This window comes from Homarus americanus, unplaced genomic scaffold, assembly GCF_018991925.1.
Source record: "Homarus americanus isolate GMGI-L3 unplaced genomic scaffold, GMGI_Hamer_2.0 scaffold47967, whole genome shotgun sequence".
NCBI lineage: Eukaryota > Metazoa > Arthropoda > Malacostraca > Decapoda > Nephropidae > Homarus > Homarus americanus.
The window spans coordinates 2859869-2887248 of record NW_024731965.1 but is presented as its reverse complement, the minus strand read 5'-3'; the positions used below and the strand labels follow the sequence as shown (position 1 = coordinate 2887248).

Sequence of the window (27380 nt, the reverse complement as noted above, 5' to 3'; positions counted from 1 at the left end):
ATAAGTATATCACATTATATCTTAAGTGTTATACCAGAGCTTCCATAAGTATACCACATTATAAAGTGTTATACCAGAGCTTCCATAAGTATAACACATTATATTTCCCTTTTCCAGGATGCCTTTGCCAGGGCATTTGTTCAGCACTACAGCAGAATCTCAGTAATGTTGGTGCAGAGTACAGACTCGGAGACTCTGAGTAACCGCGTCGTCCACGTGTCGGTGCAGCTGTTTTCCGACCAAGACTTGGCCTACCGCATGACCGACTCCTTCCACCTCCTCCACGTCATGATCGTTAGTTTGAAAAATATGATGAAATCCATATGTGTGCCATCAACTCTCCACGGTAAGTTGCCACGGAGAACGGGTTTATTTATGTTTTAAGTCAGTTGTTTATGGTCGAGTTTCATAGTATATATACAGTAGTGTTTGTGTAGTAAGGCTGCCTGTAGGTCACCTGTAGCCCACCCTTCTGTTGTTGAACCTGTGGCTGTTAAGTGGTGGTTATAGGTCGTGCTTCAAGGGTTTTAGTCTCGGCCAGTTTGTGTACTATCCCTTTGCTCTATGCTTTTCTGTTTCTATAATAACAGTTTGGTACATTTCAGTTTCCTTCTCAAATATTTTTTTTTTTAAGTTTACTGGATTTTTAATTTCCTTAATTTTATTGACTAAGTCTTTTTACTCTTTATTATCTATTACACGTTACAATCTCTCTTCTAAAGATGGACATTGTATATTGGTTTTGTTAACCCTTTGTGTATGGGTTCCTCTCTTCTGAATAAAGTCATCTAGTGTTGTCCAATTAAAATATTCATAGTAGCGTCCCTGTAGTGAAGATGTTAAAGATGAACCTTGTGTGGTGTACCGTGTCATACCCCCCCAGCAGTGAGGGATGGTCAGGTATAGAAGGAGAGTTTACCATGACACTTGCAGCACAGTATAGTGATTAATAGATAAACAGGCCTTAGTGTTTGGTTACTTTCTACTATCTAATAAAAGGGGAATATGAATATGAGGAAAGAACGTTTGGAGGATTAATTAAGCGCATAAAACATTTTAATATAGGTAGGAAGGAATGTGGGCCATATGTGTGTGTGTGTGTAAGGTTGGATGATATATGAGTGGGGGACAGATTTGAAACTGTACCTTAAATATTTTATACACAAACATAAATATAACTTTCTACGTTACTTTACGGTATAAGTTTTATTTATTGTTAAAGTTCAAGTTATTTTTCGTTTCATAACAAATTGATTTCTTTCTCACAGATAAGTTACGGAATTCTCATAAAGTTGTGAACTGCGCCGACCACGTCATGAAGAACCACTGCTACTGGCCGCTGGTGTCTGACCTCAACAACGTACTCTCACACAAGCCAATTGCCGTCAAGTTCATGAGTGACCCAAGACTCATACAAGAATGGTTCTCGTTCTTGTCAATGTTCCAAGGTAAGGTAAAGGTGATGACAGGATTGTGAGCTAAGACAGAGAGGATTGTGAGCTAAGACAGACAGGATTGTGAGCCAAGACAGACAGGTTTGTGAGCTAAGACGGTAATGAATGAAGGTGTATTTATTGATAAGGGAAAACCAGAATAACATAAACATTTTGTCATTGAAAGTTAATAATAATGTAGTGTTTTTTATACAGTCATAACTCCTCTCATATCTTCATCAGGGATACCACCCACTAGTTATATTAAACTGTATCCTCAAATAGTACTGTACCACCAACCCTCTCTTACTGTACCACCAACCCTCTCTTACTGTACCACCAACCCTCTCTTACTGTACCACCAACCCTCTCTTACTGTACCACCAACCCTCTCTTACTGTACCACCAACCTTCTCTTACTGTACCTACACATAGTAACCCTCCTACTCAACCGTCACTGTAAATGTAAAAACAATTGTCTTTTACAGGAATGAACGTCAACGTGAGAGAATTAACACAACATGTTGAGTTTGAACCCCAGACTTACTACGCAGCTTTTAGTGCAGAGCTGGAGGCCTCGGCGTCTCCCATGTGGGCCCTCGTCTCACATCTACGCGACTCTGAGACCAGACACTACACCTTCTCGGTCCTTAAAGAATGTCTCCATGCGCTGAAGATCTGGTTCATGTCCGTCGGGTTTTCACATTCTGATTTGGTACGTGTGAGTGATGAGCGCAGCGACGTTAACTAATATCTAAGAGTGACAAAAATATGAATTAGTTTTGAAAATTCACTTGAGTAAATTTTCTGCGGATAAGATAAAACCGAGTCACAGGAGGAGGTTAGTGGAGAGCTGGAGAAATATAAGCTAATTAAATCCACAGTTTTTGATGAGGATTGTACCAAGTAATGACTGACTGTAGAAGATGCTGTATTGTCTGTCACTAATACACGATCATATTTTAACTGTGGGTTTATAAATGTCTTGTTTCGTTGGTACTTCATTCTTCCTGTTATATCTCTGAAGCTGGTAAGAATGATGACAGTCAGAAGGAACGAACACCATGAAGAGAGCCTTGGTGTGGAGGGTTGCTGGGTGTTTGTCATGAATCTTGTAAAATAAAAGAATCATCAACGTTTTATGGCCATTTTCCACGCTCCTGTGGTTTAGCTATGGTTACCTGATGGCAGCTCTCCATGTTGCCCGGTCTCTTGCAGTTTCTCTTGTCAGATTCTTAACTAATGTTATTTATTAAAATTTTATGCTTATGTTAAATTTTGGAAAACTCCAGAATAAAGAATGAAATTTGTAAGTGGAGTGAATGTTTTTAGTGAGTACTGTAACTGGAGTTGATGGAGAGGGATGTGGTGTAGGAGTCAGTGTACTGTTGATGCTCTATCTGACTGTGGTGGCTGAAGGGAATATTGTGACAGTTTGCCTTAAAAACAGTAATAGAAATGAATGAAATGATGTAGACTAAATTTATTAAAGCATTATGTTTGGTATATAGTGAGTTGTTGACACCAGTAATAGGTACCAAGTTGTAAGGCTTGGTTGAGGATATGAAGTTAGGCATTATTTGTGTACATGTTGGAACACTGAAAATATCGACAGCTCGGGCACTATATCACATTTCATGACGTACTGTAGAAGAACCTCCAGTGTTTATTAAGGATGAGGTTTATCAGTAATTTTAATTATGGCGTCATTTATTTTTTTCCCAGGGTGATCCATACCAGGTATCGTTTCACCTGCCACTACACCGCTACTACTCGGTGTTCATGTGCCAGGCTGTGAAGGCTCAGGGGGCACAGCTACATGAGGTGCTGCCATCTCAGGACTTGCTGCATCATATTATGGTTCATCCTCTTAGGTTACAGGTGAGTGAGAGCAACTGTTTGATGTGAGGAAGAGTAAAGACAATATGGAGAAGGGTTAGAGGCTACTTTGTCTTATAAGAAACTTGAAGATGGAGGCACTGAAGACGATTTATAGATGTAAGGAAATAAGAGGTTCTGTATTATTGGTTGACTGTGTTAGTGTTTTAGGTGTGTTTCAGACTGGGTGGAGTCTGTCCTGCTTCTCCCTGGTAAAGGACGTGTATAGATAGTCATTGTGGTGCCAGTCAAGGTTTACTTATTGTGGTAACAGAGTCGAGCATTGAAAGATTATTTGTTTTTTCTATTATTGTATTAAGTTATTTCTCTTAATGATGATCCATATTTTGTGCACATTAGGGTGGCATAAAGAGCCGTTTGGTGTCATTTAAGGTATATTATCTCTCACCCATTAGTTATTTAGATTGTTAACAATGTCTTCACAATTTGCTCCATCAGGCGGCTTTCTACGAGATACTGAGCGGCATGTGGGTGCGTAATGGCCTGCAGATCAAGGGCCAAGCCATGACGTATATTCAGTGCCACTTCTGCAACTCCATGGTGGATGCTGACCTCTACCTCTTACAAATCTGTGCTGGTGAACTGCCTCCAGACAACTTTATCTTGACGGTCTTAGACAGGTGGGACAGTACTGACCTTTGTTAAGTTTATTGTTCTGGTCAAGATATTGTATAAGCTTGTTGTAAAGCTTGTTGAAATTATCCATTGTGTTTCAGCTATAGAGAAGAGTTAGGATTTGCCTCTTCACAACACTAGCATCAGTAGCACTTGATGGGCGCTTTTAAGCTATTTCAAATGGTTAGAGTACAGAGACTGTCCTGGCGTCGCTTGGGGACGCTGTGACGTTCCGCGAGAGAGCGTAGCGTGGCCAGACGAGAGAGGGCGATGCACCATAAAAAGTAGTCTGTGACAAGCAAAAAGACATACTGAGTCGTCGGGACGTTAAACGAATTTTTGGTCTCTAAAATTTAGCGACGTAGTACCGAAACAACGTTAAGCGGGTCGAAGTTATACGAGGACTTACTGTGTCCTCAGAGCTCCATCAGTATTGGGATATACTGTACATCTTCAAGAGAATATGTGCAAATCATATTCAACAGATCCAGTGGAGTAGCAGCTGATACATTTGCCAACAGCGCATTTCCCTGAAACTTTAAAGTTTCAATTTCAGATGCAAACTCATTTTCATCTAAATCACTTGGATACACAAGAGCAAGGTCAGATTGACTCTTCTTCAGGTTGTCAGTAGTAAAGGAAGACAGGGCAATCCATGAAGAAATGACTTACCGGTATTTATAAATTGGAGATTATGAATTAACCTATCCAGTGTAGCATTAGTACAGGCTTTTCTGCTAGAGTAATCTTTTGGTTTTGTCCCCCTTACCTTGGCACCCAGGGTGGCTGTCCCTTCTGCCACCCACTAGATATGCCCCTGGTGTGTATATGATGATTGATAAGTGTGAGGACCCTTTGTTACAGTGATAACCTTTGTATTCCACATATTGCACCATATTGTCTCAGAAAATTCCTTATGTTTGTATCGTTTCAGGTTTCATGTTATGGAGTCCCTGAGTGTAGCACCGAGACCATCCAACAGTTTCCTCGACTCAGAACACGAGATGACCATCATGGAATCCTGTCTCACCTTCCTGGCAACACTTATGACTGTTAGGACTAATATTGGTAATTATTGTGTTGCTCTTTGTTGTATGTGAGTTAGTTAAGGTGTTGTATGTGGGTTAGTTAAGGTGTTGCACAGGTATTGTGTTGTGGTATGTGAGTTAATGAATATATGTGATTTAATTTTAAAGGAAAACAACGTGTGGGAGGTGTTTGGTGATAGGAAAACTAAACGACAGTTAAGTGGAGGTTGTTGAGACGTGTTGTGAGTATGGAAGAAAGTGTTTTGAGGCTTAGGTAAGAGAGTAGAGTGTTAAACAAATGCTGTGAGGTTAAGGTAGGAGGAAGGAAAGAAAAAGATATGTATTTTGTTGTCCTTTTTTGTGTGTGTTTGTTGAAAATGGAACTTGTCTTAGTACTGTGTTGATGTTGTGTGTGTGTGTGTAAACTCTCTGTGGTAGGTTTATAACTTGTATTGATGTAGATGTGATGAAGAAACTTAACACGACTACATATGTGAGAGTTACTCCAGCCCAGAAGTAGTCGAGAGATGAAAGGAAAATGATGTCAGAAAATGGAGTTAACGTTTAGTAAATTTGAGACAAGTTTTATGGTATAATCTGATGCTGCTTCACCCTGTGTCTTGTACAGGGTGATATTTTCATTCAAGAAACCAAAATCATTACTTTATTTTGTGACGTGCAATAAACAGGAACCTAAAAATCAGTAGGAATAAAATCTGGTAATTTAACAAAACTCTTTAACTTGCTGGTTAACTATTTGGGACCGGAATATGAAAATTGGAGTAATTAGCGTTGATTAATAGGCTTTGGAATAATTTAATACATATGGAATATTTCAAACGTCAATTACGTTGTGCCCGTAAGTTTTAAGTCGCCTCATATATATTTTCTCAGTATACTGTACAGTGTATGGTACAGTAGTGTTGTTTTAGATGTAATATAAAGGAGTAGCAAGTGGTGTTGGGTGAGTGAAGTGTTTGATGGGGCAGTATCTTGCCGTGGAAGGGTTTAGGACCAGGAAGTACTGTTAGTGGTGTTAGATAATGCTGTAATGGTCTAAGAGTTGTGAAAACTTACAGTGTGTAAGAGTAAGACACTGTACCTCTTTATGTGAACAGTTGCACTCAAAATTGTCTGAGAGTAAATATCAAGAATTTTTGTACGATAAAGTCTTAGCCGAGTATTATGCTGTTTTAATATTGTAGAAGACAAAAGTTATTGATTATTATTATTTAGTTCTTATTAACTAGGATATAATATCCATGTCATGCTAGTAGACCTTAACCAGTCTCACTATTATGTGGAAGGTAGAGCATTTTTACCAAGGTTTTTACAATTGTGAAACCTCCGCCTCACAATCTACTGCACATACAGATCAAAGACCATTATATTGAGGGTCTGTTAGATGTGAGACCCCTTCCCTTCCTCTCGTGGATTGATGGAGAGCGGGGAAGTGTTATATTGAGGTTTCACTGTATCTTGTGTTTTATCTGTTACGGTACTACACACTTGTACTGTACTGTATCTGTGTGCCATAATTCCACAGGTTTAAGTGAGAGTGAATTAGCTCAGTTGGAGATGGTGACTCTGTTGTGTATGGGAGACAAGACTCACTCTCAGCTGATGGAGTACATGCCGGAGAAGTGTGGCAGCGCTGCACAGAGCAGAGATTTTGAAGTGGTATTAAGTAAGGTAAGTGTGGACTACTGCAGTTGTTATCTAAACCACTTTGATTCCTGCTTTGGTTTTCATTTACGTGGTACACTCCCTCCACAAAGGGTCTTCACGGAGGGGTCTGATGAATTTCAAAATTAACGCTGCGACTCCTGTTGCCTCGGTCAGGTTGTCAGAATCCTTTGTCAGTTGTGTCGTATTGTCTCGCACAATATTAGAAAGATATTTTTTGGAGTGAGTGTACTGTATAGGATGAACATGGGTGACTTGAATAATGTTTTGTTTTTGTGTCTAAATCAGAATGTTACATTATAATTTTTCATTTATTATTTTGTTAACATGACTCACCCAGTAGGCAGGTGTAATACATTCATTATTTACCCCAACAGGTGTCATCATATAGAGCTCCCAACTTTGAAGCGTCGGGAACAATGCAGCAGGGGATGTACATACCACGTGATGAGGTGTGGGAGAACCTGTACGACCCCATCTACATCCTCCTGCGGGCGGTACAGCGGAGAGACTTCCAGGCCTCTCTCGACAGATTTAAGTTGTTGTGAGTGTTGTCGAGCATTTGTTACTGTTATAGGATTCATTTTTTGGAGTCCATTGCAGGAGTGATACGTGCCATGGTGTGTTAGCTGTGTGGATCTTTCATCAACTTTCTTCCTTAGTCTAACAGTATCAGACACACTAAATATTAGAGGCTCAAATTGTATGTAATTTTAATTTAAATGTGAAAGAGAAAGTAAGATGTATTTTGTGCGCACAGATAGACCAAGTATTTAATATATGTGTGGGTGAGGAAGATGCTCAGTGTGGTGTAGGGTACTGCTCACCTAATTATGTAGTGACTGAGTTGAGTTTTGAGCCTCCTGTTCATGGTGGAGATCTTGTGAGAGTTGAGCACAGAGTTTTGGAGCTTTACTAAGTGCTGTCCTAATGTGCCACTTGGAGGATCATCTGCTCAGGGGATCTTTTAAGGCCAACTGTTTATGATTTACCTGAAAAATGTGACACTTGCAAATCTTTTTAAAAGTATTATTATAAGGTTTTAGGTGGAGTATATTGAAGTGTTGTGTGTGATTGATATGATGATAATAATTATTATGACTGTGTTAACCAGAGACAAGCTGTAAAACTATCATATGCCATTACAGCTGCAAGCAGTCTGGAAACATCAGCAGCTCAGGAAATTTGTGGCCGCCATTCCGTTTGCCAAGTGCCGTTACGAGCCCCTACACTGACCCCCAGAGGATAATTGCCTGTAGGAGTTTCCACGCTGTGATCTTCATGCTGTTGTATAAAGCTCTCAATGAAGTGTCCACCACAGACCACCTCTTGGCCCTCACTGTGTACTTGCTGGAGCTGACGGTTGAATACCAGGCCAAACACCGCTCACAAGGTGGGTGACTGTACTGAAGAGTCTCAATACTTAACAGGTATATTTTTGATGATGATTATTCCTAGCTTATGCTTTTATTAGAATTGTACAACACATTATATGTACTGTATGTTTCTGTTTCATGTGTTTTGTCTTTGTTGTTGTAAAATCACATACATGTTATAACTTCTGTGACCCCCCCCCCCCCCCCATTATTTTTGGGGAATATTACGACTTAACTAATGTGTATATGTGTGTGTTTGTGCACCATATGTAAAACAAGTTCAGACGACATTTATATGCAAAGTGAGCTACTTGGTATAAACCAGTATACCGAGTGTTCACTGCTGTGAGGATGCGTCTTATCACCGTGAAGAACCAACTACAGTACAAGTCTTACATAGTTCTCATAATGGAGGCAGTTTTCATGTGTTATTTTTATGCCCAAACAAAGGCTTGTAGCAGAGAGTCTTGCCTATATGTTTGTCTGTCTGTCTTTCTATCTATATCATTCTCCTTGTCTAATAGCATACTTTAGGGTGTGCAATAAACAGGAACTTAAAAATCAGCAGGAATAACGTCTGATCATTTAGTGTTGTGGAATAAAAACAATGACCTTGTATTTATCTCGCATGAATTACAGGAGGTGAAGTGATGGCTGCCCAGTACTACGATGGTGTGATAGAGGCCGACGACGACAAACCTGACAGCCAGTTCTGCAAGTGGTTCGTGACGGATGATATATTCTCCAACGTCAACTCTGTAGTGTCCAGAATTCACCTCAACCCCATTCCCTCTGTCAGCTCCTGCTCTGGTGGTAAGAACTCGCTTTATTTATTGTTGTCTGCGCTGTACACCTGCAAACTGCCTCTGCCGTTGGTTGTTCGGTACATAATTAGAAGTCATCTTACTCAGAGAAATTATTGAACTTGATATTAAAAGTATAATCATAGCCACATTGTTTATTAGACTCGTACATCTCAACGCCAAATATTATACACGGTCAGTAATTGTACACCTGTCACTGTTTAGCCCAACACACCAGTAGTTAGGTGACTTGATAGTCCAGAGCTTTGCAGTTGTCATGATTATATTACTGGATTGGCAGTCTATTGGTAACCATATCACCGCTTGTTTGCTGTAAAACCCAAATGGCTCACAAACACCCAGACCACAGCGGTTGTCAGTAGTTAGAGGCTGCTGGCCAGGTTCACTGGTCCAACCCCTTTTCTTATTTCAAATTGTTTCTGAAATATAATCTTAATTTATTTTACAAATTCTATAAACCTGTCTCTATTTAATCTATAAACACATTTATATTAATTTCATGTGTGTAGTGGTGGTGTAGTTTGTCCTGTCACTTGAGCTACAGCCCCAGCCTCTACACACCCTTTATGAGTCTCTTTCCTTACAAGTGAATGATAATCCTGAATAAATAGATGCTGTTGTCTTCCTTTACTGGGTAATGTGTATCACTTGCCTACTGATAACTCTACTGTTTTCAGCTGGATTAACTTGGTTGTATAGAGTATTGGTAACTTTCTAAGATAATAAAGACATCCCTAACTTTAGTCTTATGTGAAAAGCCAAAGTGGGTAGCATAGGCATGAGTACCCATCAGTGACAGTGTGGACACAGCACCTGTGTATTAAACCTTCGTCCACAAGGAGACAGCATGGCCGGCACAACACTTGACAGTATTTTTTACTTAAATGATTGGGGCATAAAAATCAGTTATAAAATACGGTAAATGAATCATATGCAGTACTTTTTTAGGTGGAAAGACACCCAGTAGAAATGGCAGGGCTCACAAAATACCTGTTAGTGTGGGCATATGGATGGAGAGAAGACACAACCAAGTTTTATAATGCCATTTGTAGCTCCTCTATAGTCAGTTGTACTTTTGCAGGTGAATTAGATACATCAGACCTGGATATGGATGAGATCGAGGGTGGCGAGCCCCTACTGGCCCTCCACGAACCACCACGACCCCTTCCTCTCCCCGCCGGGTCTGAGTTAGTCCTCTACCACCAAGGTGCCACAGCTTGTGTGCCTTCAGGAGATCTGCCCACTACTCCTGACACCCCAACTCAGGATCACATGTCTCCTCTGGCACTTCCTCCTCCCACTCTCACATCAACTTCACCCGTCTCTACGCCAACCAATATGCTTGTGCCCGTTACACAGAGCAGTTCTTTAGGTCAGTTGCATGAATAACTTAATACAGAGTTATTAAAGAGATAATGTATAAGTATGTATAGTGTCATTTTGTTGTTTCCTTCACTATACAGATACAGAAAAAGCCACAATAACATCAGTGGTCCATAAAACACAACACAGGATATTTTGTGATCAGAATTAAGTAAACACTTCATTAGGCTTGAATAGAATTATGTAAATTTTCATTGTTCTCTATTGTTGACACACAACATGATACTGTACTGTAGTCAAGTTACTAAATGTATTCTTTATCATGATTGGCAACAAGGATTATTTTCTCTGAGGATTTAATGTATGTGTGTGTGTGTGTGTGTTTCAAAAACACAATAATAATCACAGATCAAAACAAAAACAAACTATGCAACCTCTTATGGTCGCTGCATGGAAGGGTAAGCCTGCTGTGGAGAGAAACCCCATTTGTGGAGTTGGCTTTGCCATCCGCCAATGCATCCGACATAGGCTAACTGAAATGCCTGTTGGGATCAATGAGCGCCTCATGACGCTCAGAGTCCCACTGGATCACTCACGTCATGCCTTTTTCATCAGTGCATATGACCCAACACTGGATGCAGATGATTACATGAAGGAGGCCTTTTATGCCGACCTTGACAAGAGTGCTACCCTCTATCCCCAGAGAAGATAAGGTTGTGCTCCTTGGTGACTTCAATGCCAGATTTGGTAGGGAACCATAGGGAGAAATGGACTAGGCAAGTGTATTCCCAAAGATAAACCTGAAAAAGTGCCAAATCGACCCCCTCACCTGGGAGACGATTACTCCACACCGTAACGCTTGGAGGAGCACCACACAAGGTGTCAATACTTTCAAGTTAGCCCGACTGCAAACCGAGGCAGACGAGCGCCAGTGCCGGAAAGACACTGCCACCGCCCCTCCTGCACTAGATGTAGCCCTCAACATGTGCAACATCTGTGATCGACCTTGCTGGTCTTGTACCGGCCTCTCTAGTCACCTCAGAGGTCACCAGCGAAGGTAACATCCTTAAAAACTCGTATCACTGTATCATAGCTGGATGATCGTCATACTAGATTCCGAGTGACAGTAAAGTACAGTAGTAGTAGTAGTATTCGTTCGTTCATTCAGAACCTCCCTAGACCACCAACTACAATGAGCAATTTTTGTAAGATATGTTGCTAGTAAAACAAAGACCTTTTTGTACAGTACAGTAATGGGGGGTAAGCAGACACCAGACCACACACACTAATGTTATTTACTCATGCATTATGTTGTAATAAATGTGTTGGCTGTGGTGCTCCCCTTCCACAACAAGGCCTTGAATACCTACCAGGTTTTCTCATTACTTTTAAAGTTACAGGTTTATGTTGTTTTATCTCTAGTTTTTATAGCTTTTATTTTAATTGTAATTTTTTGTTTCCTCTTCAGAAGGTCACTCGGCACAAGCGTCTTTACCATCACCGTTCCAGTACCGCACTCTGCTTGCCGGGAATGAAGTGGGAAGAATAGGCGGCAGTGGTAGAAGCGGCAGTAATAACGGCCCTGCGTGTAGCAGCAGAGGTCACCACGGCCGGTGCATCATGCTGCAGCACCACTTTCACCAGCGCTCGCGGCGGCCAGCTGGTCCTGCCAAAGCTCTTCTTCCGGCTGGTGATGGGGCTTCCTCCCCATCATTCCAAGCTTCTCCACCCACACCTGACCTCTCTCACTTCTCCTCTGTAAGTTCGTATTATTTATTTTATGATACAATAGCACAAAGATCAATTTCTTTTGGATTTAGTTTTAAGTGTTGACATGTGAGTGAATACGTTAAAGAAATCTTGACCGTTTGAGCAAGTCAGTGTAGATATTTCTTAAGCCGTTCTACACATTTGTTGCACCACGTTGCCAGTGATTTCCTTCCCGTAATACTTTTGACCTCTGTTTGTTTGCAGTTACCTCAACTTGACTCTGGGGATGAGTACGTAGCCATCGAGGAATCCATCATCTCTCTCCTCATTAAGCTTCACTCCAAGCTAACCGGGAAGCCTAACTCTTACCGTCCAAACTTCAGCGATACATCTGATTCTAGAATAGGAGATGGACCTTTCTTTATTACCAAGTTGCTCAATAAAATAGGCCGCAATGATTCTTCTGCCAGACAAGGTATATTGGAAACTATATCCTGCCTCTACTGTAAACGAGAAGAAGACTCCTCCGCGTCCTCCGAAGAAGAAGCCAGAGCAAGAGAGGAGAAGAAAAAGCGAGCCAAGGAGAGACAGAAGAGAGTCATAGCCGAATTTGCAAACCGTCAGCGTCAGTTTATGGAGCAGAATAAAGCGGAGGCGGCGGAGTCCGAGACGAGCGGCAACGACGCCATGGAGGTGGAGGAGGAACAACCGGAGAGACACAAGGAGTACGACTGTGTGATATGTAACCAGTCCATCCCCTCCACGCCCGAGAGACCAGTGGGATTGGTGGTGCTGCTTCAGGTAACGTCTTTAACTGCACCTCTTTTAATTATACACGGTGGTCAAAAAGTCACTATACATCTATAATGATTAATGATATAATTAATGTCTTCTGTGTATAGTAATTATTGTAAATGATTGCTGTAAATATTGGAAGTGGATGCCTTTACCAATATTTACTGTAAGTATAACAAAGATCAGATTATGTATGGACATCCTGTAAGAGAGATACATTGATGGTACAGTTTCTCCCTCTGTTATACTTCGTCTCTTGAGTTCTTATTTATATTCGTGTTATAAATCGTTTGTTTCACTCTTGTTGACAGTTTTTTCTTGACATAATTTCAGGCAACAAGCGTGTTGGGTCACAGAACATCCTCCCAGAAGCCCCTCGGTGTTCCTACCACAGACTCGGAGAGAACGAGACTAAAGCAACGAAGATATACTCTGGGGCAGTACATGGAGGAGAGAACAGACACGCTTAACAGGCACTTTGACTATGTGAGTACAGTATAGTGCAGTACAGTATAGTGCAGTACAGTACAGTGCAGTACAGTATAGTGCAGTACAGTATAGTATAGTGCAGTACAGTACAGTGCAGTACAGTATAGTATAGTGCAGTACAGTGCAGTACAGTATAGTGCAGTACAGTACAGTATAGTAGTACAGTATAGTGTGTACAGTATGGTGCAGTACAGTGCAGCATAGTGCAGTGTAGTACAGTAGTGCAGTAGTGCAGTACAGGTATAGTGCAGTACAGTATAGTGCAGTACAGTATAGTGCAGTACAGTATAGTGCAGTACAGTATAGTGCAGTACAGTACAGTATAGTGCAGTACAGTATAGTGCAGTACAGTACAGTGCAGTACAGTATAGTGCAGTACAGTATAGTGCAGTACAGTACAGTGCAGTACAGTATAGTATAGTGCAGTACAGTACAGTGCAGTACAGTATAGTATAGTGCAGTACAGTACAGTGCAGTACAGTACAGTACAGTAGTAACTTATTCTCAAGAAAATGGGATAAGTGTTTCTTTATTATATAGTGTTGTTGTTTAGGTATTTTGGATTACCTGAAGACTAACACCCCCAGCTTATGTCACCTGATGATTAAATGCCCTCGCACTACCTGGGGGGATATATTAGGTTAGGTTAAGTTGGTTTTGTGTTAGGGTGATGTGATTAGATTAGGTTAGTGTTAAGGTGGTTCATCTTATAGGTTAGGTTAGGTTGATCCAGTATACTTACTATATAGGGTTAGTATACAGTGCACACCTCACAGTAGCACCTTCAGACACATTCTCCAAGAGCTTATAACACTATCCCAACTTTGAATGTGTTAATGATGATAAACCTCTCAAGATCAGTAGCATGTTTGTTGTGATATGATGAGCTGTAGTCATTCATTGATCCTGCTAGAACAACACATTTATAAAAGGTTTAACTAAGGCGACACATTATCATACTGTAGACTGATTAGGGAACAGGAAGATTAAGTGATGGGAATAATTGTGGTTTACAGGGAGTCGGCCAAGTGGAAACTGTGACAAAATGTTCTGGTGTATGGAGACATCTGGAACCTCCCTGTGTGTAGAGGGGCTTCCACATGTCTCCGTACACCGGAACATTTTGTCTCCGTTTCCACTTGGCCGACTGTACTTGACATTAGTGTTGATTTTGAAACTGTATTCCAAGAAAATTAATCCAAATATTGACCTTTGAGCATTAACAGTAGAGAAGAGAAACCTTTGAAATACTTAAAAGATAATATTATGTGAGAGAATTGTATCTTTCAGAACTCGTGGTTGGTGTCCATGAACATTGGGTGGGAGGGAGGAGTCCATGTGCAGACCTGTGGCCACCACCTACACCTAGATTGTCATCAGTCATATCTTCTTGCTCTGCGCTCACAGCCTCGCCCCAACAACCCTCTCAATGTTGACAAGTAAGTTTTTCTCTTGAGTTTAAAGTTGTGTTAGGGTTATGTTATGATTTATGATTAGTCTAAATTCCAGTACAGCATGAGGGTATTCAAGTGACTGTGTTAAGTTCAGAAAATTTCACTGAATTAAATGGAGAGTAGAATATGTACAGTCCTTTTCCTTATGAATCTTTCATATATGTGACACTCGGGGATATTTCTGCCAGTGTCAGAGTAAGTACATCACCGTTTTTATATTCAAAGTTTGTTTTTGCATGTTGTGATCCAGTGCATTAAGAAGTGTACTTTACTATATACTGTATACAGAGAGAACCAGAACAAAGAAAGCAAAAATGTACATTCACAAACAAAAGTCCTGGTGCCTCTTTTGCTGCTCCACGAACCCCGAGATTCAGAATCATGAACCCAAAACACTGATGTATTTTGCTGTCCACAAGTGTTTTGGGTTCACGAGTCTGAATCTCGGGGTTCGTGGAGCAGTAAAAGAGGCGACAGGACTTTTGTTAGTGAATGTACAAGGGAAATGTTGAGTTGACAACAGAATATACCAATATTATTTACCTGCAGTATAACTTGTGGATCTAAGAGAAGGTATAAATGAAACTACTGCATAGGAAAAATAATCAGATCAATTAAGTTTCCATGCCAACAGATGTCTCAAATGTTATGTTTTCATGAGAAGTAAACAAAGAGACATTAATGTGAAGTCTGTCCCTGTACAGTAATTTCTTCATTGGCAATTAGATTTTAGTGTTTCATTCCCAGTTATGCAGAAATTATCTTGTAATATTTGACAGATGGTCCCTGATTATCCCTTCAAAACATGATTGCTTGTTCTCCTCCCAGGGGTGAGTACTGGTGTCCACTCTGTCGACAACTCGGGAATTCAGTGTTACCAATATCTCCCGAAATTGGTGACTTGTCGGCGATGGTGAAGCATCCCTCGACCCATGATAGTGACCTGGTGGAGGAGGTAGACCGCCTTCTGCTAGACCTGACAGTCCCGGTACGTCACACTCTTGTTCCTCACCGAGTTGTTTATGTCTTACGGAATAGATGCTTACATTCTTTTAGTAATTTATCTGTTGAAAGAGGTTATTAATATGGATACCTTTTGTTTTGTAATTTATTAATTTTATTTGTGAAATGACTAATATATTAAATTGTAGAGACATACACCATCACTGTAGGCTAATTACCAGTAATAGTAAATAATAAAAAGAGCGGTTCACAGCTACCTTTTGTGATGGCTAAAGGGATGAGCCACTTGTAGGGTGGTGGTGTTTTGGGAGTTTTCTGTGATGATGACGACGGTGTTTGGTTCACTGTGTTCCTCTCTCAGCCGGTACCTTGTTGGTGTGTTTTTAGCACCTCTCTCTCAACCTTTTTCTTACATTTTTTCTTCTTTCCTTCTTTTTCCTTCTTTCTTTTCTTCTCTCTTCTTTCTTTTCTTCTCTCTTCTTTGTTTTCTTCTTCTTCTTTCTTCCTCCTTAATGTTATGGATGGATAGGTTAAATTAATGTGTACTGTAGAGTCATTTTAAGTTTAGTGACAGCGGCAAGACCTTCATTAATATCACTGATCGTTTCATTCCCCCGACAGACCTTTAGCAGTACCCTGACCAAAGCCATGGCTCAAATGATGGAGGACATGACCATCGCCACGTACGCCAAGTATCGAAACGTCTCCTCCAACCCTTCTACTCCGTCCCTCTTTATGTTCGTCTCGTCCATCTTACGGACGAACCTGGAAGTGGAGTTGGTGCAGCGAGGGGGAATGTTGGTGTATCAGGCCCAGGACGTTAAAATGGACGTGAAGCGCTCGTGTCTCAGTGAGTATTTGTGTATATTGAAGACACCTGCATTCCCGACGTATTCGTTGAACGCACGTCATAGATTCAGATACCTAACGTGTCCACAGATGCCGGTGTTCGGGCACAAATACATAATAAAACGTACCGATACACTTTGACATTCACAAATTCTCTCTCGTGCATATTTTTAGCATTTTCTTGTCTGCCGCACATTGAGTACCATCACCATGGCTTGTACTGCCAGTCACCACATTTGTCATTTTCCCCCATAAAAGGACCCTAGCAGAAGACACCCTCATGATCAGTAGCTTGGGCCAGTAGTAGTGTGCCCCTCTCCTGCTACAGGTCACCTTCAGGCACTTGATACTTTTGTTAGTTCATAAATTTGTTGATGATGTTCAAATTAAGGTGAATAAAGTTTCCTCATATTTATAACAGTCAGAGAAGACATAATGTTTGTTTCATTTACAGTGCCACTCCTTCATGTTACTTGTTTCATTTACAGTGCCACTCCTTCATTGTTACTTGTTTCATTTACAGTGCCACTCCTTCATTGATACTGGTTCCATTTACAGTGCCACTCCTTCATTGTTACTTGTTTCATTTACAGTGCCACTCCTTCATTGATACTGGTTCCATTTACAGTGCCACTCCTTCATTGTTACTTGTTTCATTACAGTGCCACTCCTTCACATTGATACTGGTTCCAATTACAGTGCCACTTCCTTCATTGTTACTTGTTTCATTTACAGTGCCACTCCTTCATTGATACTGGTTCCATTTACAGTCCTTCATTGCTGTTTCATTTACAGTGCCACTCCTTCATTGATACTGGTTCCATTTACAGTGCCACTCCTTCATTGATACTGGTTCCATTTACAGTGCCACTCCTCCTTCATTGTTACTTGTTTCATTTACAGTGCCACTCCTTCATGTTACTTGTTTCATTTACAGTGCCACTCCTTCATGTACTTGGGTTTCACTCCAAGATATTGAGTGGAGGCGGTGACTCCTCCGTGGGTGGTATGGGTGGAGGGTTACACTGGATCAGACAGACCTGGGCATCTATCACCCAGCGGCCCGTGACTGGAAGTGAGGGAGCTGTTACACCGCGGGAGAGAGAAGTTCCTCTGCTGCTGCGCGACCCAGTCAGTCTCCTCCTGCAGCTGATTCTTCTGTTGCCTTCCCGGATAGACCAGGGTATGTCTAGCTTCTTGTGCCCGGAGGTTTTAGACATTATGAGGTATTTTCTCATGTTCGGTCGGTGTTCTGCGACAAACGGATAAAAACGTCGGGTAATATAATTGTAATACTTTTTCCGTGGCAAACTTGGTGCAGGTTGATTCATAGATAAAGTGAACATAGCTGTTGTGTAAAGTACCAGTTGGTGACCCAGAGAGGTTTTGTTGTAATGCTTTTATAGGATTACAGGAGAGTCACTTATGTGTTTGTGCCATTATTACAGAGAATTATGCTGGTATTGTACTATGTGGGAATATAACCAAATTCTTTATATTTTCCTCTTTTTTTGTTCTGTCATAAATCTCTCGTTCTATTCAGGAAATAAGTATTTTCTCGGTGTATGTGATCCGCCTCATGGGAGTTACACTACAGTTCATGGCAGCAGTAATTAACCTTATGTTTACTGTTTTTCAGATTTTTATTTTGATATCTGTTCTAAGCAGAAATTTCTTCCCAGGTTACCTAAGGTGTGTAGTGAGGAACGTGTACCGGGTGGCGGTGGTGGGCGCCGCCGTGTCTGCTCTCCGTTCACTTAACGAGAGTCAGCGGGAGCAGGCGACCACCAGTGGTCCTCTTGCCCCCCTCCTGGCGCTGGCTCACAACACCTTACGCGACAGCCCCTTCTTTTGTGACGACCAGGTGCCACTGGCAGACCAGACACAGGAGGCTTGGACTGTCAACGATGTTACCTGTCAGGTGAACTTTTCTCCAATAATTTTACAAAATGTTTCATAATTTATTTGAGTAACAGTTTATGATGATAATGACACAACAATTATACAGTGTATATTACCTAATACTGTATACTGAACTATGAAGATGTTTAATATGTACAGTATAATATTTGCCTTTTCAGAAGCTTCTCTAATTTTCTTCATCAATGGTTCATAAAAGTTGTGTTGTCATAGACTTCTTTATCAGTAGACCTCACAATCAGACCCTGTTTGGATATAGTTTTGATATATTTCATGGATAAGGGTTAGCACTATATACTGTAATAATTTTGGTCTTCAACACATCCATCTGTCTGTCATTGATTAAGTAACTTTTTATAACCTGATTGTTGGAAAATGTTGAGCAGAAGGCAGTGAGTGACTGTGATCTGCTGCATGTAATAAAATAATATATCTGTAGTATGATGGTTGGCACAGTGTTCACTAGAAGTACGTTTATGGCCCCCACTGCTCACCGCCCTCCCTCCTCTTGTTTTCAGGTTCGAGAAACTTGTCTCTTGTTCCTGAGAATAGCTGCTCTTCTGAAAGCACATTTGATGGAAGAAAACGCACCAGTGATAGCTGACCCCATTGCTGAGTGCGGCGCTCTTGAACAGTACTTGGGAGTCTGGGATATTTGTTCAGTTGTTAACTCTACGATTATGGGTGAGTATTTGGCCTTACTTCTGGATGATTGTAGGATGTTAGTGTCATCTGCCATAATAATAATAATAATAATAATATTTTATCAGTAAACTTGTCATACAGGTATACAATTTGGTTAGGCATGTATATAACTATGCAGGTATACAGTACAGCATGAATATAGACAATATAGGTATATGGTGCAGGTAGGTCGTGGGAGTACTGTACTGTTTCCTGTGTGTCGAGACAGTGCTGGTAAACAACAGTGGTAACAGTAAGGCAACTTGACCAAGCATAGACGATAAAACTATCAGGAATGCATCATGTGTGTTAATGTGGCAGTGACTGTATTATAATAAAGTTAGTTATATCATTCATTTTACAGTTTCTCACATGATTGAAGAAATTATTATCTTCCAAATTTAATTGAAGTTAAAGTTATGTTTTTAATATTAATGATTATATTTGCTACAGGTAATATGTGTGGTACATACCGTGCGAGTGAGGTATCAAGTCCGGTCGAGACTCGTCTGGGAGACTTGGCTGGTGGTGCCAGGGTGTGGTGCAGTGAAGTGGCTTCGTTTGCCTCTCAAGCTCAAGTAGCTGCCTCAACCCTCCTCACTACAGTTCATTTCTCACAACCTCGACTTCTTCGTTTACCACACTCCTACGACGCCATTTTCCAAGTAAGTAATATCCACAGTGCTTGAATGTACTTATTAGAGTTGCAGTAGTTCCTCCATATAATGTGATTCACTATTGTGGGGCTATTTCTTGGTGCTGCCTTGAGGGTCTGCTGTATTGTCTTTTGTGTTTCCTGTAATCAGTTGAGTTAAGTAAATTATTGTTTGTTTACAAGGTGAAAGGAGGCACTTGGTCACGTAGATATAACTCTTGTTCTGGAAAATTGATGACAGTTAGTAGTGGTGGAAATAATGAAGAACTGTAGTTAAAGAGGCAGTGAAGGTACTGTATTTTTTCACCATATAGAGTTATCAGAAACTACAGTGCAGGGCTTTAAATAGTCTGTGTCTGTGAGTGATTGAAGGCCATTATACCAATACTATACACGGACCTTTAAAACACACTAGGAAGACAAATTTTATATATTGTGAAGAAAAAACACATCTGTTCCATATGGTTGTGTTGTCTATTCCAGTGTAATTTTATTGTCTCTGAACACATTGATGGGATGTTCAATTGTTTGGGTTTGTTTTTGAAGGAGTGGATATTAACATTAGATCTTCCAGAGAGAGTTCAGATGAGGGATAGTCAGGGCGGTCAATGTTATATTTACCAGAGCATTGAGTTGGTCTGGGGATTAATGTTACTTGTTTAGCTTCAGGTGGACACACACACACACACACACACTCACACACACAGAGTACTTGTGAGATGTAAATACCAGCCTTTTTTTTCTATTTAAGTTATTCCTCCTAAGTAGCTTTTTACTGTACCCTTCATCCTCCATCCCATCACTCCTTACCAGATCTGTCGTCATGTTTAAGAAATAAGGTTATATTTAATCCAGTGTTTTAGATGAAGCTTCATATATAACTGAAGGAAAGTTTGTAGTAAATACAGTGTTCAGGTTAAGGCTTAAAGAAACCATATTATGAGTGTAGGGATCTTGTATTTATATGAGTATTTGTTAGATATACCCGTACTGTAGAGCGTTGTGTTGTGTTGTCATTAAGGAACCTTCATGACATTGATGTAATTCCCTCCTATCTTCTCTCACAGTATTACCACAGGCGGCAGTGTTCTCAGTGCAACAGTGTCCCCAAGGACCCAAGTGTTTGTCTCTTGTGTGGCACTATTGTTTGCTTAAGAGAACCATGTTGTAAGCAGCAGGAGGTGTGTGAGTGTGTCCAGCATGCTATAGACTGTGGAGCCGGCACCGCCATATTCCTGGTCGTCAACGCTTCAACGGTGATTGTGATTCGAGGTCCACGGGTCTGCTTGTGGGGGTGCATTCATCTGGACTCATTTGGGGAAGAAGACCGTGAATTAAAGTAAGTATTGTACAGATACTCTTCACCTAACTCATGCCACTTTAACGTATATGATCCTTTATATGGAGGTCTCACATCTAACAGACCCTTGGTATAACAGACTTCCCTCCATATGGTCCTTTATATGGAGGTCTCACTAATGTAACATATTTTACCAACTCTTGTTATTAAATTTGAGATGAACCTGAAGAAGAATACATTATGTTTGAAGAGTAAATAGAAGTAAGTTATGTGTTATATTTGTGTCGTGAGAGCTGTACTTTTTAACCTCTGCTGTGTTACTACTTTACACTGTGTTTATGGACAACGTGAAGAATATTTTGTGGTGAGGTCTTTTGATCAATGCTATTTTCAGTATAATCTTTATCTTTTGTACTTTTAAGCTTTTATCTGCTATAATATATAATGGCTGGAATTAAGAGGACACAGACACACACAGACACACACACACACACACACACACACACACACACACACACAGTTATTCATACTACTGTGACCTATTTAACCTAATCTAACTTATTTAACCATATGAACCTAACTTATTTAACCTAACCTCACCTTTGGTATATTCTCCTTCCACACCATTACCCTAGCAGGTCACTTGACACCACCAGACACCAGCTACATGTCCACCAAGTAGAACTACAAGTATACTGTACTGCTGAACCTGACACAGGATCCTCCAGACCAGTAACTCCTTTAATATTATCTTCGAGCATTTTCTTCTGCCAGTGTCTTGTTAGTCACCATTATTCTTCCTTTATCTCTTATAAATGACTGTGCCACCTCTGCATGTCTTATTTTTTATGTGATTCCTTAAAAACATGAGACATTCTTAGTTTTTTCTTCTAATCACGACCACTTAATGAATGTACAGCTGCCTGCCCCTTGCTGGCCATACAACATGGGTAAGTATGTGTTTTAAATTTACATAGTTAAAGGCTATGTCATCCCTTTAGTTAACTGCCACTGTTTTCATTAAGCAGTGTTTACATAAGGTTTCAGTGTCAAGTACAGTACTTAAACTACACTAACAATTAACTCACACATATTGACAATTGCAGGCGCGGGAAGCCCCTGTACCTGAGTGAAGATCGTTACCGCTTGTTGGAGCAACAGTGGCTGTCACATTCCTTTGATCACACCAACCGCCGATGGATATGGCACAGAGATATCCTTTGAGGGATAGAATCATTGTAAATGCGAAGAATAGCCTTGTTATCCTGAAGGTTGAAATTAGCCTAAAGTAAAGGTTTATATTCTTTTTTTGGTGTAACCGGTAAGCATAGGACCTTTATTTTAGTGAGATGTGCTGGTTATGAAGATAGATCACCTGATGCTCTCAAGAACATTTGGCCTCTACCTTGTTGTGTTACCGTCACCACTAACGGGGCTCTGCTTCACTCTTTTTGGATGCAGGTTAAAGAAATAAATAAACTATGTCAGTGTGCAAATATATCCTATTACAATCTAAATAATTATCTATGCAGGACTAAAGGTGTCTGACACTTCTGGATTAATAGTCATTGTTGACATTATTGGTCGTGATTGGTAAACATAATGTACAGTACAGTCCTTCATTGTAGTAGTACAGTGTTGTAAACACCCTGGGCTGATCATCTTCTTCAGGATACAACCAGTCACAAGTAAAGATTTAGTTCACTTTCTCTGGCACAACTTGGTTGCCAATATTTCTTGGAGTAAAATATTCTTTGCTTTTACAATGATTGTGTTAAGAATTTTTGCTTTACAAATTATAAGCTGCAATAAAGCTAAAGATAATGATATGCTGTACTGTACAGTAGGTACTGTATATCTTTATCTGAAGGTTATTGGATAAAGGTTATACTACAACGGGAGAATATTAATATTGGGTGAGCCTTCATCTCCCATGTAACTCTTTGCAACTATGAATTGTGATATTATCTACAACCATTTTGTTTTCAAAGAAAACGTCCAGGGTGTTCAACCGAATGTGATTCGGATTAAATTTCCTTCGTGTTTGGGAACTTATTTTAACTTGAACAGAAGAAATAGTTACATCTTACACATTTTTTCAGTAGGTAATTAATAACTAGACATTATGTGATAAAGGATGAGCATTTATTGGTTGGTGGGAGTAAGGGAGCACCCTGTAATTTGATCTATCATAGTTTTACTGTATACATATGTATGGAGGATTTCTTTGTTTCTTGCACATTAGTAGATGCAAATGAGCCATTTTGGGCATTCAAGATATAACTGTTAAGTCCTTGTAGTTTATTTAAGTGTGATGTAAATATTGTGTCATGATGTAGGGCAGGTAACAGCTATGCTCGCCTGTACAGGAGCAGTCTCTTAAGAGTTGTTTATGGGTACATAAAGGCCAAATTCATACTTATTTATTGTATACTCATCCCCATATAATAAACATACAGTTTGAATTACTTCTGTGAGTTGGATAATTACATAAGAGCTCAAGTAATGTTTAAGTAAACTCTTGTATAAAGAAATCACTTGTACACATTGTATAAATATGTCATGTACTGTACATAGTAACAAGTCATATTATGCAGCAGCTAGGGATGGGAGTGTTAGAAGCACAACAACTCTGTATTCAGGTAACTGTTGTGGAATGTGAACAGAGAGTAATTGTTTATTATACAGTACTGGAGTTTTATGCTTCAGCAACTGTACATGTATGTACTCTAGGGGTCTTCTCAGTGACCACCTAAACATATATGTAAACAGTGCAGGATTGTTCGTTAACTTTGTACATTAATTTTCAGTTACTTGTATAAGGAATGTGTAGTCACTTGACACAAAGCAAAGTAATTTATAGTACGTTATTTATTTATATAATAGCTTACTTGTTGTAGCTGTAGTTGCCATGGATTTCTGTGCTGGGACAACAACATCCCAACATTATCTTTTTTAATATTTTAATATTTTCTTCTTTATGTCTGCTTTGTGGAGCATATGATGGTATGGCACTGTCTGTCAGTCTTTGTTAATATTTTAGTTTTGTAAGATGTCATTTGTTCTACACATCACAACTTTACCAATCTTTACTGGGGAGTTGGTCATAGGGATACACATAAACCTATTGAGTTTGAGGTAATTGTGACCCAGAAAAGAGAACAGAGTTTCTACATCTCTGGGCTTCTGTGATGTATGCAGTTTTCATTATTTTACATATAATTGATGTAAATCTTGTCTTGCATTCATGGCAGAGTTTCACATGCAGAATATTGATGTTCATCGCCACGCCTCGGTCAAAGTCCCATCGCCAATACTTGAGACGTGATGAACTAGGCCTGTTAGTTTGGTCGTTGCAAGAATGAATTACTAGTTGTTTCATGATTATATTTATAATTTTTAGTCCATTAAGGGAATGAGGATGGCTTTTATGGAAATATATGAGGAAGAATGTGGACATTGAATGAATATAAAAGAAAGAGGTGGAAGGTAAGAGGAAATGAGCAACAAAGGGTTGTATTAAAAGATAATAAGTGTTGCTGCTGCAGTGTGTACAGGTTCTAATGTTGGACTCATTAATGGGAGTGAAAGGCAACTTTTATACCTCGACTGTTGATCATCAATTCTACCTTTGTAATGAAGGTCAGAAAATAACTTGCTTTTTTATAATAAATTCCATCTCCTTCCCTTTACCTTGGTAATATTAAACATTTAAGATGGCGAGCATCAACACCTCCCACAGTGACAGATGCAATACTGAAAACTTGCTGTCAAAATCTGGGAATGTGATAAAGGTGCAGCATTTTGACATTTTGGTATTTCACTTGAAAATATTTACAACAAAATGATTTATGTTGTCACGCTACTCCCAGAGAGAAATATTTTGACAATTTTTATTTTTATTATATTTTTTTTGAGTGTGTGTGTGTGTGTGTGAGTGAAGCTCCCCATTCTGGAAATTAGGCATAGACTTGTCATTGATGTTTGTGTATCCACATGTCGTTGCATCATCTGTAAGCTCTTGGTGTCCACATTACCCTTGGGCTTGCTATACTGTACTGTACTAGTTGCAGCCAGATTTTTCATCAATCAATAAGTGAAATATGCAGATGAAATAAGCTTGAAATACAGGGAGAGCTTGGCATATAGTTGTTATTGAGAACTTGGCTGTCAAGTGTTTATATGCATTAATGGATTAATATATCTCTAGTATACAGTTTACTTGATACATTACATTATTTCTTCACCTCGGCCGTTAACACAGCTCAACATTCTTTTGGCGCTATATTATTGTGAAGTCCTATTAATGAACAGAATAATACACTTGGTGTTGCTAAACCATAAATCTATCTCTTTATCACCAGCTGGATGTTAGACCTTCAGTGGTATACAGTAAAGTATTCAACTTTGCCCCTTACATTATTACAATTATATTTCCTGCTTCTTCAACTCCGTTACAACTTAACACATCTCATTTTTCTTGTTTAATATCTTATGTTGATACAGTCTTCCTTGTTTCAACCACAGCTCATCATTGCTACATACAGTACTACAACCTAAATTAGTAATGACTCTCGATAATATTTTAAACGTCAGAGGGGGTTTAGTGCATCAGTTTACCAGAGCTCCTCGAGATGTTCTAAACCAGTAAAGTTTCAGCATTTATTCCTTTGGGTAATTAGTCATAGTTATAGCTGTATTGGGACTCAGAATAGACGTTTGCTTATTGACTTCATCATTCAGTGTATGGCTTTAATGTTCCCTGACCACCTGAGATACTGAACAGTTCTTCAGTAGGGATGGATAAGTATATGTCCTTACTCTGTGCACACCTGGTCCTATTAATAATTTTCTCACATTGGTTTACCTGTAACAGCGGGCAAATGAATTTATAGTTGAAACATTTTTTTTTCTACTAACTTCTATACATATAACTTGATTATGGTAAATTATGAACAGTTAACATGCATTAGTGGTAGTTAACCCTCTAACTCTAAGGTGTGTTAACCTACATCCACACATACAATTGAGGGGTGTATACACTATCATGCACCAGTGTATAAAATGTTTGTTTCCCCGCCTGGTACTACCCTCCCAGATATTAATGAGTATACAGTGGTCCCTCGGTTAACGAACACAATTTCGTTAACCGAATCCATTGTTCAATGGGATATTGGGTAATTGGTTCCAGCTCACTGAAAAGTACAGTACATACAAAGTAAAAAAAATTGCAGTAAAGTACACTTACTTTGAGGTGTGTATGTAGAAGGCTCCTGGTTGATGATGATGATGGTAATTAGAAGGGGGGGAAGAGAAATCACCCCATGCTTGATGCTGTCATTTCACCAATAAAATTTTAGGTCACTTGGTGTAATTCAAGATTATTTTCTTTAAATCACCACTGCACTGCACTATATATTGTCAATATGTTAAATAAATTTCAGAATGACCAATAATTGGTCTGTAAATACGTAAAAATACTCTGTGTTCAAGAGACCCACAAGCAAGATGTTTCCTCCACTGAACAGAGACACAAACTGACGCCTTGGTGGGTTAGTGAAGTGGCTGATGGGTGCACCAAAAACTAGTTCCCTGTACTGCAATTATACTAAATAAGTGTTAAAATGACTAATAATTTTAATATAAAACTTGGAAAAATATTGAATAACACAACCTTCTTGATATTTACTCCAATTGGAAACGAGTATAAGCCCTGGAACCGATTACTGTATTGGCGGACTAATCTTCCAGCTGGTGAGCAAGCCAAAACATGTTGACATGTTTTCGTAAGAATTTCGATAACCGAATTTTGGTTCGTTAACCGAATTGAAGATTCTTATGAAGGTAATTCGTTAACCGAGGGACCACTGTACAATGTTAATACTGTATATATAACATCCCCCATGTTTCTTTTACAGCAAAATAAACATTAATAAATTTTTTGCAACATCCATAATCCATCCCTCGTAAAACATTCTGCATGGGAGAATCTACAGTGAATGTGGGCGATAGTCTCCTCGGACGTTTATTGATGGTTTTATTTATTATTAGTGTTCCTTTTTTCTCTCTATGACACTTAGCATTTTCCCCCTAACTAACTGCAGTGATTGGCATTTTTTTTTTATGTATTACTGTTCTGTATCTTGATGGAGGCGGGAGATAAATAGAAAAAAAAATCGATAAAAGGATATTGTTAACTTTTTATTCTAGGCAGCTAAGGACATTATTTTAATCATTATTATCCAAACATTTTATCAGTCACCCCAGGAGAGATGTAAAAAAAAAATCCTATTCCAGATATATAAGCAGGTTTGTTTTGTTTCTTATTAATAATCTCTTCAAAGGTTTTCATTATTCACAATCGCTTATTTTTATCA

The 27380-nt window shown here is 39.5% G+C and overlaps 1 protein-coding gene across 1 annotated transcript; it reads left to right on the top strand.

Annotated features, from left to right (window-relative positions):
* Positions 1-117: 117 nt before the first annotated feature.
* Positions 118-26261, top strand: LOC121868142 (E3 ubiquitin-protein ligase ubr3-like; the record flags this gene model as incomplete). The annotated part of the gene is given in 23 exon segments (XM_042368456.1): positions 118-346; positions 1269-1448; positions 1922-2148; positions 3159-3314; positions 3771-3952; positions 4882-5015; positions 6522-6667; positions 7039-7205; positions 7810-8054; positions 8677-8850; positions 9943-10233; positions 11653-11942; positions 12159-12695; positions 13023-13175; positions 14469-14617; positions 15461-15620; positions 16217-16445; positions 17382-17627; positions 18127-18365; positions 18883-19048; positions 19502-19713; positions 20771-21042; positions 22110-26261. Coding segments are annotated over 23 exon segments (4902 nt in total), but the record flags the coding sequence as incomplete, so codon positions are not given.
* Positions 26262-27380: the final 1119 nt, after the last annotated feature.